The sequence below is a fragment of the Papaver somniferum genome, chromosome 11, assembly GCF_003573695.1.
Source record: "Papaver somniferum cultivar HN1 chromosome 11, ASM357369v1, whole genome shotgun sequence".
Classification (NCBI taxonomy): domain Eukaryota; kingdom Viridiplantae; phylum Streptophyta; class Magnoliopsida; order Ranunculales; family Papaveraceae; genus Papaver; species Papaver somniferum.
This window is the reverse complement of record NC_039368.1, coordinates 109356303-109375413: the sequence shown is the minus strand read 5'-3', so window position 1 is coordinate 109375413 and position 19111 is coordinate 109356303. Positions and strand designations below refer to the sequence as shown.

Here is a 19111-nt window from a genome sequence, read left to right as displayed (position 1 = left end):
ATGTGATGGACGAAGACCTTCAAAAAGGAGACAGACAGTTAAAAATTGGGCAATACACCTCAGCATATGGACGCAATTGCATGACTAACACCTTCAATCAAGCACATCGAACATCTCTTCCATCATCGACGCTCTTATGGACTCTACTGTGTCCTTCAAAAGTACAACCTTTCTTGTGGAAAGCATTGAATGGAGGTTTTCCGACCTTCGACTCCAACATCTCCCCCCGGTGCAACTCTAATACGAAGACTGCTGCTCACGCTTTGTTCCTCCATTTTGCTTCTTTAGATTCACGGCATAGCATTTCAATTTTAACTAATGAATCTTTTGGTATTATATACCCTCGTGTAATATCCCTCTAAGTTTCTTAATAAAATTCGTGCTTCAAAAAAGGGGAAAAAATTAACCAAGCTTTCAAATCTTTGTTTCCTATAAAACCTCAAAACACATCAAACATTTATGTATTTAGCTCAAACGGGGACACTTAAATTGAGACAACCTAAATTTTCTTATGTCAGGTTTCGGTCTATTGTGAAAATCAAAAAGAAATAACGTAATCTCCTTCGCCTAGTGATTGCCAGAATGACACATTTGAGCCTTTTATATGGAAGGTCTGAATCAACTTTCAGAATCTAAAAAAGAAGATGCAACGCAATTTAGTGAGAAAACCTTAAGTTGCATATTCACCTACCGATAGTGATATATGTTTAATGATATATATACCTGAGTTACCATAGCTATGGATCGATGCTAGTGGAATGCAAAATAACCAAGTATACGTCTTTCAAACTCCTCTACGAATTTCACTAAAGTGCGTCCGCGTCAAGTTGATCCCCAATATAACCGTAAATATTCATTTCGCACCCCTTTGTGCTTCTCAAGTAATCATATGCTAACTTGGAAAGTTAAGGGTAGTCACTTGGATCATAGAAACCAATTTTTCTATCTACATGCACAAAACAAAATAATTGAATCAAGCTAAGCAAGGAATCATGAATGTTCCCAAAATGGCTCTCGAAGGCGCCCCTATAGCTCTTTAAGTGTCTTCAAGTGATGATAACCCCAACGTAGGTTAGGATTGAGGTGTCTCTTGATGAATATATATAAGAGCATGATCTTTGTCTTTCTCATTTGCTGGAACAACATCAGAAAATGGATTGATAGTGGAGTTATATTCCTTTGCCACGGGGGTGGTTTCCACATTCGATACCCAACGATGGTACTCAAGTTCTGCTGAGTCCATAAGTTCGAACACCGGTCGACTTGGGTCCATCTACATAGACAAAGTAAAGAGTATAAATATGGTGCCCAAGTCTTCCCTGAGTCCATAAACACGAAGAATTCCTATACCATTTTCCCGTGATCAAATTTCTTTACGGCCAAGATTGATGCACAAACCAATTTTTTAATGGTTGTGTGGGTAACACAGATATTCCATAGTCCAGTTTCTGATTATAACCCAGTCAATAAAATCAAAACCAAATTTCTTTATAATTTTAATAAAAGAAAACCATTTGTTAACAAAATTTCATAATTCCAAAAATTTGGTGATAAAGTTAATGAAATAGTCAACTGAAAATATGCCCATAAAAAAGAACAACTATAGTTTCCTTAGTTTGTAATCCGTTTGCAAGTTTTAGTAGCAAATCAATTACAAGATAAATATTTTAAAAAAACTGATTTTTCGGTTAATATTTACAACATGTATTATCAATAACAAACAAAGATATAAAATTAACATAAAATACATGTCATGAGTTACAAGAATCACAATACTAAGGGTGATCTAAAAGTAATATCATATCATTGTTAAAATAAGATTGCATGGTAGATCATAACATTTGATGGGGGAAAGAGCATGCATATATATATATACATACACAACATATATTTCATGAAAGAAGTAGTACAATATTCAATACATGCTTTCAAAAAGTAAAACAAAGTAATAATACAGCTTCTTTGGATAAGTTTGAAACATGGATTTAAAAAAGAAAATAAGTATTGCATTATTTCTTAGGGGATGAAATCTGGTTAGTGTTATCCATTGTCTTGTCTCTTTAAGTAAATAAGATAAACAAGAGACTGGAAATAATATTCTACTAGTTTTCCACATAAGGGTACTAGCTAGATTCACAACGAGGTCTGTTCTTCTGACGCCTATCTTTTCCTTTTTCTGTTTGAATGGTTTTCGGCATATCCAATTAAAATCTTCAGTTCTTTTTGGATCTTTGCTCTAGAAGGTGATATGGCAAGGTCATACCATTTGGACCCAGGTTGAAAACTCTGGTCTGACTGGTACATTTCATATATGGAATCTGCTTCATCATTCAACATGCTGATTTTTTGTAAGCATCCTATTTCATCTTGATGAACCTGTAATTTGTTTGTTATTCATTCTTTCCAGCCTATCAACTTTTTCACATGATGGAATATTTATGTTAGTCATTTCATTGTGCATTATTACAGTTTATGAGTAAAACTTTACGGTTTTTATGTTAGAGAAAATGAGTTTATTCAATAGTTTGGTTTTTGGTCTTGGTGGGATTGGAACTTAGGATCTATTGGTCACTAAGGACACTAGCTCATTTTCACTATTTGTGAATGAACCTTTAGTCCCACATAGGAAAAACTAAAGATGATACCTCTCCGTAAGTATTGAATTTTTTGATAATAGAGTGGTCCTTGGGTCATTAGCACTTTTGTGCGAGGGAGAGGACTTAGGCAATGAGCTAGTTGGTGCAATCACACATTTCACACACGCGCGGTGCTTCGCATCGAAGCACGCACGCCGCCGCCGTCCGGGCGGGTCGCGTTCGGGTCAACCAAGACTTATCTTTTTGGCAAAAAAATTTTTGAATTATTACCTAAAATATTTTAAACTAAAATAAATTTTCTCTTAATTGTGGGGGGGCGTATGACCTGGAGAGAACTACTTCTTTCCGTTTTTTCTCTATGTCGACATTATGTGCATTACCGTTTTATTGTTGTTACAAGAAATCTTGAATTTAATTCGAATCAATTCTGTCTTTAATTCAAAATTTATTCTCTCATTTAATTCGCTTTTATTGCACAATCAATTCGACCTCTCTATTCTCCCCTATATAAACCGATCACATTTTTCATTTCGACTTGTGTTCAGAAGAGCTACTATCCTCTTCTTTTTGTCTTTCTCCCTCTGTGTGGTCGTTTATTTTCATTCTGTGAAAATTATTGTTGGGTTCGTAAGAGTGGGCAAGTACTGTAGTGCTAACAGTGCTTGCAATGGGCAGTTTTATCCTGTATACGACTTGACCACAAGGTATAGGCATCACTCATTCTTGAGGCGTACCGGTCAACTATCGTGTTAAGGACAGCGTGTTGAACACGTGACTCTGTCCTCTGTGTTCTGTCCATTTGAGTGTTTATTTACCTTCCATAAATTTCTCATCTTTCTTCTAACATCTTTTTTTGAGTGTTTTATTGTTACAGTCGCAACAATCTTAACACGATAGTTCTGTTTTCTATATGTAACAATGGGTAAGAACGATGTTGAAAGGCCTGCAAAGTTTTCTGGAAAAGACTTTAAGAGGTGGCAGTCAAAAATGTTATTTTTTCTAAGTTACCATGAGTTGGATTCTTATGTTCTGAAACCTTTTGATGAATCGTTGGAAGATGCTGGTCGTGAGTCTTTTTTTGATGAATGGAAGAGGAACAATGACATGGCTAAAAATCATATTTTGAATTATTTAGAGGATGCTTTGTATGATTTTTGCAATTCTAAGGAAAACTTTTCTGTTTTTGATTTATGGGCTTCTTTGGAGGCAAAATACCAAGCTGAAACTGACGGGAGTAAGAAATTCTTGGTAGCTAGGATTTATGAGTATAAAATGGTGAATGACAAATTTGTGTTTGATCAATTCCTTGAACTCCATCAAATTATGAATGAAATTCTTGCGGAAGGTATGGTGATTGATGAAACTTTTCAAGTGTCTACTGCTATCGAGAAATTGCCTACTTCCTGGTCCGAGTACAAGAAGAAACTGAGACATGAAACTGCTGAAGTTACTATGGTTGAACTGGGTAAGAAGATTCAGGTTGAAGAAATGTTGTGCTCCAAGGACAAAAATGTATCTTCTGCAAGGGACATGTCTAACAAAGCTCATGTGACTGAACACAAAGGTTCCAATGCTGAAAAGAACCGAAACAACTCCAAGAAACCTCCAGGCAAGAAAGGTATGTTTCAGAAACCTAAATCTATCATTAATAAAATTAAGGTTGATTGCTATGTTTGCGGAAATCCTGGCCATATGGCGGTTCACTGTAGAAATCGTAAGGACCTTAAAAAGAAAAATAATGCTAATTTGGTTGAAAACAACAAAGATGAATTTTCTGGCACGGTGTCTGAAGTAAATATGGTAACAAATGTGAGAGACTGGTGGGTAGACTCTGGGGCTACCAAACATGTCTGTGGGAACAAAGAAATGTTCACCTCCTACAATAAGGTAGGGGAAGGAGAAAAACTCTATATGGGTAACTCATCTGCAGCTGCGGTTGTAGGAAAAGGCAAAGTTGGGCTCAAGCTCACTTCTGGCAAGAATCTCACTTTGAATGAAGTTCTTCATATTCCGGACATCTGCAAAAATCTTGTTTCTTGTGCTGTTTTAGATGATAAGGGTTTTTAAATTGTAGTAGAATCTGGGAAATGTGTTGTAACTAGGGGTAAGGATTATGTGGGGCAGGGTTATAAGACTGAGGGTCTGTATAAGATTAATGTAAACTCTGTTGTAATGAATAATAATGATTCTTCTGCTTATGTTTGTGAGTCTTTGAACGTTTGGCATGGTAGACTTGGACATGTAAATTATAAGTCAATGCTTAAACTAGCCAATGTAGGTTGCATACCCAAATTTAGTTTCGAAAAGGAACACAAATGTGAAATATGCGTAGAATCAAAGTATGCTAGAAAACCTTTTAGCAAAAATGTTCATAGAAATTCTAAACCCTTAGAATTAATTCACTCAGACCTAGTTGACATGAAATCAGTCCAAACTAGAGGTGGTAAGAAATGGTTTGTTACTTTTATAGATGACTGTACTAGGTATTGTCAGATATATTTGCTTAGAGGTAAGGAAGATGCCTTAGAAGCCTTTAAGAGGTATAAATTATAAGTTGAAAACCAATTGAATACTACCATTAAAAACCATTAAGTCTGACCGTGGTGGTGAGTACATAACTCCTATAGGAGATTTTTGTGTAGAACATGGCATAATACACGAGGTTACCCCTCCTTATTCACCTCAGTCGAATGGTGTAGCTGAACGTAAGAACCGCACCCTTAAGGAGATGATGAATGCCATGTTAATTAGTTCAGGATTACCTTCTAACTTGTGGGGGGAAGCTGTCCTCTCAGCCTGCTACATCCTGAATAGAATACCTTTTAAAGGATCAGAGCAAACTCCATATGAATTGTGTAAAGGTAGACAACCTTGTTTAACATACCTCAAAGTGTGGGGGTGTTTGGCTAAGGTTCATATCCCTAAACCTAAAGCAACCAAGATAGGACCCAAAACTGTTGACTATGTCTTCATAGGGTATCCTAAGCATACACCTGCGTATAGATTTATGGTTGTGAGTTCTGATATTTCTGAAATTGGTATGAATACTATTATGGAGTCTAGGGATGCTGTGTTTTTTGAAAATGTTTTTCCTTTAAAATCTGACTCTCGTAAGAGAGGTGTTGATCCTCTAGATGTTCCTTCAACCAGTCAGACTTTACCTTTAGTGGAATATGAAGTAGAATTTGATCCTAGGAGAAGTAAAAGGGCTAGAACCAAAACCTCCTTTGGACCTGACTTCATAACACTAGCAGAGTCTGATCCTCAGACTTATAGAGAATCCATGACTTCTTCTGAAGCTCCGTGGTGGAAAGAGTCTTCTATTAGTGAAATGGAATCCATCAAAGAAAATGATACATGGGAGATAGTAGATTTACCTCCAGGGTGTAAGGCCATAGGATGCAAATGGATCTTCAGGAGGAAACGTAACATAGATGGAACTATTCAAAAATACAAGGCTAGGTTAGTAGTCAAAGGCTACAAACAAAAGGAAGGTGTAGATTTCTTTGATACTTACTCACCCGTTACGAGAATTACTTCCATTAGGATGTTAATTGCAATAGTTGCGGTTCATAACCTAGAAATACACCAAATGGATGTAAAAACAGCTTTTCTACTGGTGAATTAGATGAAGAAATTTACATGGAACAACCTGAGGGCTTTGTAGTGAAAGGTTGTGAAAACAAAGTTTGTAAACTGAAAAAATCTTTGTATGGATTGAAACAAGCACCTAAACAATGGCATGAAAAATTTGATCATGTAATGTTTTCTAGTGGTTTTAGAATCAATGAATCTGACAACTGTGTACGTACTAAACTTGTGAATGATGCCTGTGTGATTGTATGCTTGTATGTTGATGATATGCTTATACTTGGTACAAACATGGATGTAATTAATTCCACTAAGAACATGTTGAATGAGAACTTTGACATGAAAGACTTAGGCTCTTCAGATGTAATCTTAGGGATGAAAATTAGAAGAAATTCTAACAGTTATAGTCTTAGTCAATCTCATTATGTTGAATCTGTGCTTAGAAAATTCAATCATTTTGATTGTAAACCTGCTTATACTCCGTATGATCCTTGTTGTAAACTCAAAAAGAATAAAGATAATGGAGTATCACAACTTGAATACTCACGTGTTATAGGAAGTCTGATGTATTTGATGTACTGTACTAGGGCAGACATTGCTTATGTTGTGAGTAGGTTAAGTAGGTATACTTGTAATCCAGGGCAGGAACATTGGGATGCACTTTTTAGAGTGTTGAGGTATTTGAAATACACTTTGACCTTTTGTTTGAATTATGAAAGGTATCATGCCGTCCTTGAGGGATTTTGTGATGCAAACTGGATATCAGACTCAGAGGAGTCAAAGTCTACGAGTGGATATGTTTTCACTCTAGCAGGTGGGGCTGTTTCTTGGAAGAGTTCCAAACAGACCTGCATAGCTCGATCCACTATGGAATCTGAGTTTATTGCGTTAGATAAAGCAGGAGAGGAAGCCGCTTGGCTAAGATGCTTTTTAGAAGACATTCCTCTCTGGCATAGGCATGTGCCAGCTATATCTATACGTTGTGATAATCAAGCTGCCATAGCTAAAGCTAAAAACAGCTACTATAATGGGAAGTCTATACATATAAAGAGAAGACACGATACCCTAAAAAAACTAATCTCAAAAGGCGTTATTTCCATTGATTGGGTTAAGTCCAAGGAGAATATCGCGGACCCTTTGACGAAAGGTTTATCCAAGGAGATAGTTAGTAATGCATCTAAGGGGATGGGGCTTAGGCTCATTAAATAAACTTGCCATGAAGGATACTCAACCTTGCTGACTGGAGATCCCAAGATCAAGGTTTTGAATGAGACAACTAATTTGTGGAGGGTCAAGGTAAACACTATCAGAGAATTTCATTCTCTGCCCCTTCCCTATGGTGTAGACGTGATAGTGTGACTGCATGTGAGGATGACTTTCTATTGAATCTTAATGAGTTATATAGTTTCAATTTAAGATTGAAGTGGGGTGTAGTAGTGAACACTCTTGATGGGACTCACCTATCTGAATGTGGAAGTGGGTCGCTTCCTATGAGAAGAGAGCTGATTCTCTAGAGTGTTCGGAGAAACGGGATTCGTCCAGGGCCAAAAAGGACACAACGGCACGAACTCGACAGTACCTAGAGAGATATCACGCGTGGTTATTATCGCGGATTACACTAAACGATGGTAGTTCAAGACATCGCGTTCACTGTCCATCAAGTAGTTCCAGCAATTTCTCACTAAGCAAAGGTTCAAGACTTCACGGACACCTCTTGCCTAAGTGGTATTTCTCGCTTTTCGTTTTCTGATTTTTATCGGTATTTCATTCATGTGGAGGATTATTAGAGAAAATGAGTTTATTCAATAGTTTGGTTTTTGGTCTTGGTGGGATTGGAACTTAGGATCTATTGGTCACTAAGGATACTAGCTCATTTTCACTATTTGTGAATGAGCCTTTAGTCCCGCATAGGAAAAATTAAAGATGATACCTCTCCGTAAGTATTGAATTTTTTGATAATAGAGTGGCCCTTGGGTCATTAGCACTTTTGTGCGAGGGAGAGGACTTAGGCAATGAGCTAGTTGGTGCAATCACACATTTCACACACGCGCGGTGCTTCGCATCGAAGCACGCACGCCGCCGCCGTCCGGGCGGGTCGCGTTCGGGTCAACCAAGACTTATCTTTTTGGCAAAACTTTTTTTGAATTATTACCTAAAAGATTTTAAACTAAAATAAATTTTCTCTTAATTGTGGGGGGGCGTATGACCTGGAGAGAACTACTTCTTTCCGTTTTTTCTCTATGTCGACATTATGTGCATTACCGTTTTATTGTTGTTACAAGAAATCTTGAATTTAATTCGAATCAATTCTGTCTTTAATTCAAAATTTATTCTCTCATTTAATTCGCTTTTATTGCACAATCAATTCGACCTCTCTATTCTCCCCTATATAAACCGATCACATTTTTCATTTCGACTTGTGTCCAGAAGAGCTACTATCCTCTTCTTTTCGTCTTTCTCCCTCTGTGTGGTCGTTTATTTTCATTCTGTGAAAATTGTTATTGGGTTCGTAAGAGTGGGCAAGTATTGTAGTGCTAACAGTGCTTGCAACGGGCAGTTTTATCCTGGATACGACTTGACCACAAGGTATAAGCATCACTCATTCTTGAGGCGTACCGGTCAACTATCGTGTTAAGGACAGCGTGTTGAACACGTGACTTTGTCCTCTGTGTGCTGTCCATTTGAGTGTTTATTTACCTTCCAGAAATTTCTCATCTTTCTTCTAACATCTTTCTTTGAGTGTTTTATTGTTACAGTCGCAACATTTTATCGACAATTTCTTTAAAATTTCAATGCTAGTTCTAGAACAGAATGGGAATCAAAGATAATGAGATGAGGGACATTGTTTACCTTGGGTTGAGTTCTTGTACCATTTGTACAAAATAGCCTGGCATTATCAACTAGATACAAAATAGCCTGGCATTATCAACTAGATCACAGTAATTTGGAAATGCATTTGCAAATCCTTTATGTGATCTCAATTGTGAAGTCACCCTCACAGCTCTTCCCACCAGTATAGCTCTCCTATTTGAAGTATTCAAAGCAACCTTAGCACAAGTCCAAATGTATTCAAATTTGATAAATACGCTGGAGAAATATCAACAGCCTCTGTGTACCTTATTCCTCTGGCGACGGCTAAATAAGCATCGGATACAACTGCAACCAATTCTATTCGGTATGGTTTTTGCTCATTAGTCAATTCTTCATCTCTCTCCCAATAACTTTCTGTCACTGTTCCATCTGCAGCAATTCTGTATCCAGCTCCCATTCTATACTTGCAGCGATGAACATTCCTGACCATTGCAATGGTTTGCTTGACAAATGGCTCCCATGAAAGTGTGTCATCCAGTATGACATCACGACCTCTGTTTAATGCCGTTACAAGTACAGATGTTGCTGCGTCAAGGGACGATTGGTGCACCTGTTTTACCAAAACATATTGAGCATGTTTGTATGTATTGCTAAATTTAGAGGGCGCTCAACAACGAGATACATATCTTCTTTCTCTTATTATAGATTCTAGGATGGTCGCGTAAACCTAGTAAGGGTGAAAGCAAGAAACAACTAACCAGCTCGGAAGTTTGGAGCATATCTTCAGGGTGTCCTTTAGAGTTGAGAGCTTGGTAAATGACATCTGATTCCTTGAATGCATCAGCTTCTACTATCACAGCTTTCTCTGCCGCTCCAAACCAAAATGACCTGTATCGCACACTCAAAATCTTAATATTTTCAGGTCAATAATGACACTTTGGTTTGTAAATTACGGGCTTTGGAACTGAAAAACCAATGTTGCTTACTCTTTGAAGATGTGCTTGAGCACAGTGCTCTTGCCAGCTCCCATTCCACCACCCATGAGAAGCAGGACTGGACTCCTGTGACCATGGGCCACAGGCACCATCACAGCATTTTTGCAGACATTTTCTTCATCCTTTGTGATTCCAATGGCTTTGATTTCTTCCACTAAAGTACAAAATATCCGTTTTACTTTCAGGTATTTAACCACGCTTTCAAATCTTTGTTTCCTACAAAACCCCAAAACACATCAAACCATCAAACATATATGTATTTAGCTCAAACGGTGACACTTACATTGAGACAACAACCTTAATTTAGATTAGACAAGTTTTAAGTCATGGTTGCCAGAATGACGCATTTGAGCCTTCTATACGGCTGATCTGAATCAGCTTTCAAAATCTGAAACAGAAGATGCAAATTAGTGAGCAAAAATTCAGTCGCACATTCACCTATCGACGGCGATATATGTTTAATGATATATATACCTGAGTTACCATAGCTGTGGCTCGATGCCAGTAACCAAGTATACATCTTTCAAACTCCTCTACGAATTTCACATAAAGTGCGTCGGCGCCAGGTCGATCCCCAATATAACCGTATATATATTGACTTCGCACCCCTTTGTGGATCTTAAATAATCATATGCTAACTTGCAAAGTTGAGGGCAGTCACTTGGATCAGAGAAACCAATTTGTCTAGCTACATGAACAAAACATAGTAATCAAATTGAATCAAGCCAAGTACATATATGCGTATCTAATAAATACTGCATGCTTTCAATGGAAATTACCCACCAACATAAACAGAAAGCCTTTCTAGTTTATGACAACACACCGATGTTGTTTGATTAAACAGTATAGGGACGATGGTTTCACTGTGGTTTGCAATTGAAGACGACCCAGCGAATGAGGACTTATCTTTCTGCATGATACGATGGAGTCATGGACTGACTACCAACAACAGGTTCATCACTAGTCTTCCTTGGTTTATACTATTTTTCCTTATTATTTTCACGGCGCTTTCACTTTCGGTACTCCATCGCATATTTAGCAATGGTTAAAACTGTCATATTTGCAGCTTCAAAATATTTCTCTGTTTGTATGGCCAAAAGTTGGTGCAGCTCTTACGATGATTTAAAGTTCTTTTGATTCCACGATATTTATACAGTAAGCTCCCACACATATGAAGAAGAATTGTACCCATGAACAAATCAAAAATGAAAAACAAAGAAAAAATCAAAGATTATTAAAAGAATGATAGATGCATAATGATGCAAGTGTGAAATTGTGAAATAATTAGTCAACTTTGGGTATATTTTTTTTGATGCATGAGTTTGGTTATATGTTAATAGTTCTACGGCTAAATTATTACGAATATTTTATCAAGACGAAACTCAATTGATTATTGATGTACTTTGAATTTGTATAACAGGTATTGACTATCATCAATATCAGTGGAATGATCAATAATGAGCATATCTACTATATTGCGTCATAATTCTTGAGATTGTCTTTATTAAAGTATTGAACTTATTTAAGATCGTATGAATATTTAGAAACTTTATTTCATAGAAGAATAATCTTTGAAAAACGAAATATGGTATGTGGATACCAAAATATTCAGATATTTAGGCTATGGCTAACTGGAAACACCCAATAGATGCGGTTGTAGCCGTTATAAAGAAGAAGAAAAAATAGAAAATGTTAGATGCACCGAAAAGGGGAACCGTGGTGGGCACCGTACGAGAGGGGGTGAGGCTCACGACTGCCCACCATCCGACGGATGCTGAGAACGCAACATTTCTGACCATCAGATCCCTCTCGGTGTGTCTATCAAAACCCAAAAAAAATTACTCATAATGCAAGTAAACCTATAAAGCTACTCTTGAGATCGGGAGACATCGAGTCACCTGCATCACAGTATCAGTAACGCATGCAGGGTCCGCAATTACTGTTTTCCAGTCAAGTAACTTAAAGTTTCACTAAACAAGATATGTATTGTCATCTTAGCATTCATAGTCTTAACATGAATGATAAGGACTACTATTCACGGAAATTCTAGAAGCTATTTAATGCTTAACTCGATGAAAAACAAGACAAACTTCAAAGAAGAAACCAAATTAAGGAGATCAGTAACTAAATGATTTTTCAAAAAGGATTCCTTAATCATATTGATGGAAGGAAAATGGTCACATAATGGTTATTGGACAACAAAATACCTACATTGTATTTAAACAGATTCTTTTGGTAGAGAAAACAACTATATTAATTAAAGAAAACGATCTGATGCTGAACAGTCGACTACATTCACACTAAACAGAATAAACAGCTAAACGATGCAAAATTTGGCTGCAGGCAAAGATACTACTCAGGAGTTTGAAAACCAGAGAAAGAAACAAATTACGCCAACAGCCATGGGTTCAGTCACTGGAACGATCACCTGTAAGCAAACAAAGAAGATCAATATTAGGACCAAGACAGAAAGCACATTGGACGCGTAGTATTGGTTCATGACTGGAACTCATGTTCATAACCGAAATTCTTGATAAGCAAAAGCATGTCCTCAAACAATTTAAAAGCTAAGATAAAAATTAGGCAGTGGAAGGCTACATGTAACAGAATGATGTCTGATTTATTCTTGGTTCACATACACATGGTGTGGCAATTAGGCAACTTTTGGCATGTTAACTAACTAGATGCACATGTAAAGAACAAAGAGGAGAATTGAAGAAAAACCCCTCCATTTTCTACATTCTCATAAACTCCATCGAGCGATACAACATTCAGGTCCTAAGGTATAGTTTTGGTTCACATACTACACCACACAAACAAGTCAACCACAAGAGGAGGTTTGGTTGGCAATTTCATGTGTCACATATAGGTTCAACTAAAACTTTTTTTTTTTAATATATTTCAACTAAAACTTTTTTTTACCTCTCAAGGATATTCTTACAACTTCACGGGGGTAGGAAAATAAGGGGTGAATCAATGATGCTTCAGAAAAACAAAAAGTTGAGGTAATTAATGATTGTTTAAGCGACAAACTACAGCATTACTAGCGTACAAACTAGCCAAGTTACTAGAGTTGTCAAGTGCCATATAGCAGGAAATTGCAATTGTATATTCAAGATTGGAATCTAAAATGGTTCAAGGATTATAACAACATTAACTGTACTACTGCAGTTGTATATAGTTATTTCACCCATACTGCACAGGGTTATAAATCTGCGTCATCAAATTCTAAGCCTGAGCACATACTAATAATGAAGATTGGCTGCTTTATAATAGCAAGACTCAGAATAGAGAATGATGAGGGCATTTTCTTGAGTACAGAGAACAGCCAAGAGTCAACATATACTTATTTTGATGAGATAATCTGGTATTACAAATCCAAACATATGACTACCAGAACCAGCTAATTACCTTTGTCAAATGTATCATTTCATTTTTTCTAAATTTAAAATGACCAGTACACATGGTTAACTGTAATAACTAATAAGTTTACATACAGACACTAATTCTGTGGTATAGAAGCCCTAAAAACATGCCCATGTAACCCCATCAACAGAAACATGTAATAATAATATGAAGTCGAAAATAAGGAAATAAACCAAAGGATCACGATTAGCTACTTTACGATAGCAAGACTCAGAATGGCAGAATAATGTGGGCATTTTCTTGCTACAGAGAACATCCAACGTATTACAAATCCAAATACGTAACTGACAGTGACACCATTACTACATGAACTAGCTATTACCTTTGTCAAATGTATCATTTCATTTGTCTAAACTTAAAACGAACAGTACCAACATGGTTAACTGTAGTAAGTCAAAAATACTACATAGAGATAATATATTTGTGGTAAGAGCCCTAAAGTATAGCTAGTGGCCATGTAACCCCATCAACAGAAACATGTATATGTCATAAGGAAATTGACCAAAAGATCGCTGCAATACCTCTTATATGTTGCTTGGGTACATGAAAACCCTCACTTTAGCTCCCTGCACAGTTAAAATGAAACACCAGCGACTTCAGCCACAAAATCAAACATCATAAAATTCACAAACACAAAGGAACATACATGTTACAGTCAAAGAGAGATCACTAGTATAGAGTAATTACCATCGCTCTAGGGGGGAGGTTAGACTTAAACTGGGCTCTAACAACACCACTGTTTCCATGAGGTCTAATAACTTTTCCCCAAATACATCTGTAATGGGATCCATCTTTCTTCACTTTGGCCTTGTAAATGTAAGCCATCCTCTTACCAGCGTAGTAAGAAACATCTTCCTTAGTGTTAACTCCTTCGATCTGAACCAATGAAGTTGTTGGGTACTGGTTTGACTTCGACCTCTTGTAACCAAGAACAGTTCCTCTTGTATAGAGTCTGAAAATCAAATCAAAATACAATCAGAGTGATGAAAATCAAATCTGAAGAGAGTGTGAAGTGAGAGAAATCCAAGCTACCTGACTCTTTCACCTTGGGCACCCTTCACCATTTTTGCTGCTCCTGAGGGTTATCACACACGGAGACGCCTTGAGAGAAATTTGTGAAGACTAAAACCCTAAATCGAAGAACCAGAAGTGAGAGAAAACGCGGAGATTTATGTAGTCAAGATCCATTTGGGGGCCAGGGTATATTATTGGGTTACCAACATTGTGGGCTTTCTTTTCTTGTTCGTATGCCCCTACTTGCTGCAAGAAACCTCTCTTACGGGCTGCACTCTAAGGGCGATTCATATGGGCCGGTATGGCCCGTTTTTTACCTCATCAGCATCCAATCCACTTGATTACGGGTTTTAAATTTGACATCCGCAACCAATTCAACATCCAACGGATTTGCATCCAAAGGATATACGGATGGACGGATTAGGTATTGATAATCCAGTGAATTTGCATCTAGTCAATATAGATGTTTTCTTATAGAACCGACGTATTCTATATGCATATGAATATAAAAATGTTATGGACAATACTCCAAGAAAACGTCTTAAGAATTCTTAAAATCTCTATGTATTTTTAAGAATATATAAATACCTTTAATCTAACGAATATGGATGTCCAACGGATTTTGAAGGTTACATCTAGGCCAAATTCGTCATCCGTTGAATTCCAAAAATCCAATCCGCACCCAACACATGAGCGAACGGTCTGGACATCCATCCGAAAAAATAGGGTTAGTCCCGGATAAATTCTCGGATTAGGGGACAAATACTCACCCCTACATATGGCAATCAATAAAAAAAAAATGTTGAGCCACGTGGATGAACAAACACGTTCTTACACTATGAGAAACCAAGATAAAATGAACAAATCTGATATTTTAGGATCCCCACCGGTGATTTTATTAATATAAACTAATAAAAGTTAGGTCCCACTGATATTTAACTAATGATACAAATAATAAAAAATAAAACCTAAATATAATAACCAAGATTTGGAGAGAGAAAACCAAGGGCGGTCAAACATTAAACGCTAGAGTCTTTGGATCACCCGCCAGCTGGTTTACTTCGCCCACTCGGTTGTACATCAAATGCGCGCTTAATCTACGGCCGCACTCAACAAACCCTCAACTTTATTGATTTCCCATCCGTTTTTCATGTTTGTTAAGTCCATAGTGGGAGCAAAGGAACTGCTCTAAGGGGGAAAACATGTAAATTCGTGGATTGGTACCATCCATATATATCATGTCCATCTAAATGGAGGTTGCTAGATTTTCCATCACCACCCGCGGGTCAAACATCTATGGGTGGAGGAATGTATGGCTGGATCCGTGATTTATATTAAAAAATCTATTTAAGTTTGTTGAACTTTGTTAGAGCATTGCTCGGTCGAACTCACAAGTGTTGCTATCTCAAGCTTGTTATCAAATTTAGTTAATCAAAACTATATCTTGATTTTTAGGGTACATTTACTCAAGTCTCGGATTAGGATAAAAGTGTGTAGTTGAGTACCAGTGATCACTGCATTCTACCGTTTGAAGGCGAAGATCAACTGAAGCTCATTAACAAAAGATAAGTGAAGACTGAACCAGCTATTACTCAAGTTTTCACCTTTATGTCTATGAGACAATGTCGCATGACTAAATTGGACCTTTACATGCACAATAGAAATTTCAATACAAGTTTATGTTGTTAATTATTCTCAAAATATATTGATTAAGTTTAAGAACATTCGTTTATACTTGATGAATTTGGTTAAGAACAAATTATTGTTTATGACCTAAATCGTGATTCAAGTTAACTATTTGAAAGTATCCTAGAACAGTGATATTTGTCATTGATGTTATTCGGGAATGTTTCAAATTGACTATTAGAAAGATATAAAACTACTATAAATCTGGATACGGGATAGTACACGTATCAACTTACATATTGGCGCAACTTTTATAGGTCCGGAGCCGTTATACATGTACGCAGTACACGTACCGGCGTAGCTATAGTTCAGCAGCGATCTTTGGTACATATACCAAGTATGCAAACCTAAAAAAGTATGTTGACTCGTGAAATCAGGATGATACACATACCTGGTATGCATACCGAATGTGGACTCCTGAACTCGTTTTGTCTTAAGTATACAACTCGGACCATGTACCATGAAAAAATAACACACGAAGTGGAAGTAAATACACGTACTTACCCTGTCGAATATTTTCAGATGCATCAGAATTATTTCTATGAGATAATCGGCATTTGAACAACTCTCTAAAAAACACATTTAGACATACTGGATCACATTATAACCTATATTTGCGACTCAATATTAAAGTCTTAAAGTGTTATATGAAAATGGTTAAGCTTATAGTTCGTCTGGGTAGTTTTATCTAACCTTTCATGAACAATTCATTATACATGGCTCGATTACGGTTCATCCTAACCATAGTATATATTATGTTATATTGATCTCAAGTCAAGTTTTCATCTAGCAGTGAATATTGATTGCTTGATTCCAAAAACACCTTAACTTAAATTTTTAGCAACTTGATCTTGAAAGTCAATACAAGGAGAACCTCAAGCAACTGGGATTTTTGAATCCCCGACACTATTCTTGTGTGTCTTAGTTGTAAACCTTTTTAGGTTTAGAGACTAAAAAGACTTTGCTTAGGGATTCGTGAATCCAAGTCTGACAATCTTTATCTTGATAGTTTGTGTATCATGATCGTGTTACTGATTGTTGAGTCCCACTCCGATCAGGCAAGATAAATATAAATCACAAAGTTTTTTCATCTCAGACTTTGTGATTCCACAAGTATATTCCTCCATAACGATTTTTTTTTGTAATCAGAGTAGGTTTTACTTGTGAGGTGAATAATAATCTAGGCTGCTCTTCGGGAGTAGTAAGTACCGAATTTTGAGGTTTGCTAGACTTCGTCTACTGCAAACGATTTCCTATCTCACCTTGATCTTTGATCAACACAGAAATCACATATAGGCTTATCCGTGGGAGGCAGATTGGTTTAAAATCTTCAATTGAGTTGAAGCAACTCTTAGGCTCTAAAGGACGTCGTCTAAAGGAATCAATTGCACAAAGTCTTGAGAGATTCAAGAGGAGTGCAGCTGTAACTGAATTAATGTGACGATGGATTCGATCTCAACTACATTACAGTCCGAAGTTTTGATAGTAGGATAGAGTCCATAGCGGATTAATGTAGTTTTGTTTTCAAATCTGTACTAGGTCCCGGGGGTTTTCTGCATTTGCGGTTTCCTCGTTAACAAAATTTCTAGTATCTGTATTATTTCTTTTTCTCATTATATTATTTATATTTATAATTAAAATATCACAAGTTGTATCTAAATCAATCAAAGTAGATACGTCCATCATTATTGTTGGAATCATCCAAGAACTCTCACGGTATAATCAGGTTCACGGACTTGACTCCATTTGCATATTGATTGTGAGAGAAAGAGATATAAACTCTTCATATAATTTGTAATACCCCGATATTCGGCAGTGGTTGGCCGAATGGAATATAAGTAATGATTTGTCCTTCCATAACACCGAGGCCTTTTCAACACAATTGGTTCCAGAGTTGGCAGAAAAATCTGCAGTTAAGCGTGCTCGGGTGAGAGTAGTCCAGGGATGGGTGATCATCCGGGAAGTTTCTGCTGGATTACCGCAGCGATGCCCGTTGAAAACCCCACACTTCCGGATAACCGCAGTGGCTAAATGGGGAAAGTATCGATGGAGGGACGGGTCATTACATAATTCATAATTGAGATTCATTAAGTTGTACCTCTCGAAATTTTATTTGAGTTTAGTCCACACAGGACGTCCATCATTATTGTTGGAATCGTCCAAGAATTCTCACGATATAATCAGGTTCACGGACTTGTCTCCGTTTACATATTGATTGTGAGAGAAACAGATATAAACTCTTCATATAATTTATAATTGAGATTCATTAAGTTGTAACTTTTGAAATTGTATTTGAGTTTAGTCCATACAGGTTTCCTAAGAAAAAGTTGGTGGTGTGTTTTGCAACCCCCGCATTTTCAATTAGTATCAGAGCAGGAAATACGTGAAAGACCTGATAAGTTTGTGTTTGAAGCAATACAAGAGTGTTATCTCTAATAACGTATCACCAACTCAGATTATACCAGATACCGAGTGTGTTCTAGAAACCATCAATGATGATTTTGGTTGTGATCTGAAGAAGATGCTCGAAAAACTTTGTCATGAGAAATATCGATTGATAAGAAAAATCGAAGGATTTCACTATGAAGTTTATATTAAAGATTCAAATCTTCGAGAGGGATTTGAAAGGGAAAAAAACTCTCAAGCTAAAATTGGATAATCAGATTCAAATTAATAAAGAGATAATTGCAAAGTTAGTTGATTCAAAATCTTCTCTTGTACAAACTCTTGGTATTTCGAAATATGTTACAATTTCCTCTAATATTACCAAGGATCTGAGTGATTCTCTTAATTCTTGTTTAAATAATTGTCGACTGTATGGAGATAAACGAGGCTTAGGCGTTGTTAAAACTGATGCAACTCAGCTTTGTTCGAAAGAGTCTAGTAATTGTACTTCATAAAACGTTGACTCATATATATTTTGTGGTGCTTCCAATCATTATCAATATACATGTATGCTTTTCAGGGACGGTTGCAAGTATTCTTAACAAG

At 36.8% G+C, this 19111-nt stretch overlaps 1 protein-coding gene across 6 annotated transcripts; it reads right to left on the bottom strand.

Annotated features, from left to right (window-relative positions):
• Positions 1-534: 534 nt before the first annotated feature.
• On the bottom strand, positions 535-14602 carry LOC113322109. Of its 6 annotated transcripts, none has more exons than XR_003346960.1 (8): positions 10778-12422; positions 10469-10682; positions 10292-10382; positions 9986-10210; positions 9758-9887; positions 9305-9609; positions 9039-9212; positions 535-1273 (listed from the first exon to the last, which is right to left on the bottom strand). XR_003346960.1 is itself a non-coding variant. In XM_026570130.1 (7 exons), the coding sequence occupies exons 4-7, from the start codon at positions 10084-10086 to the stop codon at positions 9089-9091; spliced, it is 660 nt and encodes a 219-aa protein (XP_026425915.1). In that variant the 5' UTR covers positions 10087-10210; positions 10292-10382; positions 10469-10682; positions 10778-12422; the 3' UTR covers positions 9034-9088. The 6 variants fall into 6 exon arrangements, 1 of the variants encoding a protein (XP_026425915.1); XR_003346959.1 differs by lacking the exon at positions 535-1273 and adding an exon at positions 1752-2415; XR_003346958.1 differs by lacking the exon at positions 535-1273 and adding an exon at positions 2350-2376.
• Between the last annotated feature and the right edge of the window lie 4509 nt (positions 14603-19111).

Excerpts from the sequence above, each read along its gene's own strand:
- LOC113322109 (XM_026570130.1), bottom strand. The coding sequence starts at position 10,086 with ATGGTGCCTGTGGCCCATGGTCACAGGAGTCCAGTCCTGCTTCTCATG. Across the intron at positions 9,888-9,985 it reads CTCAAGCACATCTTCAAAGA|GTCATTTTGGTTTGGAGCGG; the intron begins GTAAGCAACATT and ends TGTGCGATACAG. Across the intron at positions 9,610-9,757 it reads TGCTCCAAACTTCCGAGCTG|GTGCACCAATCGTCCCTTGA; the intron begins GTTAGTTGTTTC and ends TTGGTAAAACAG.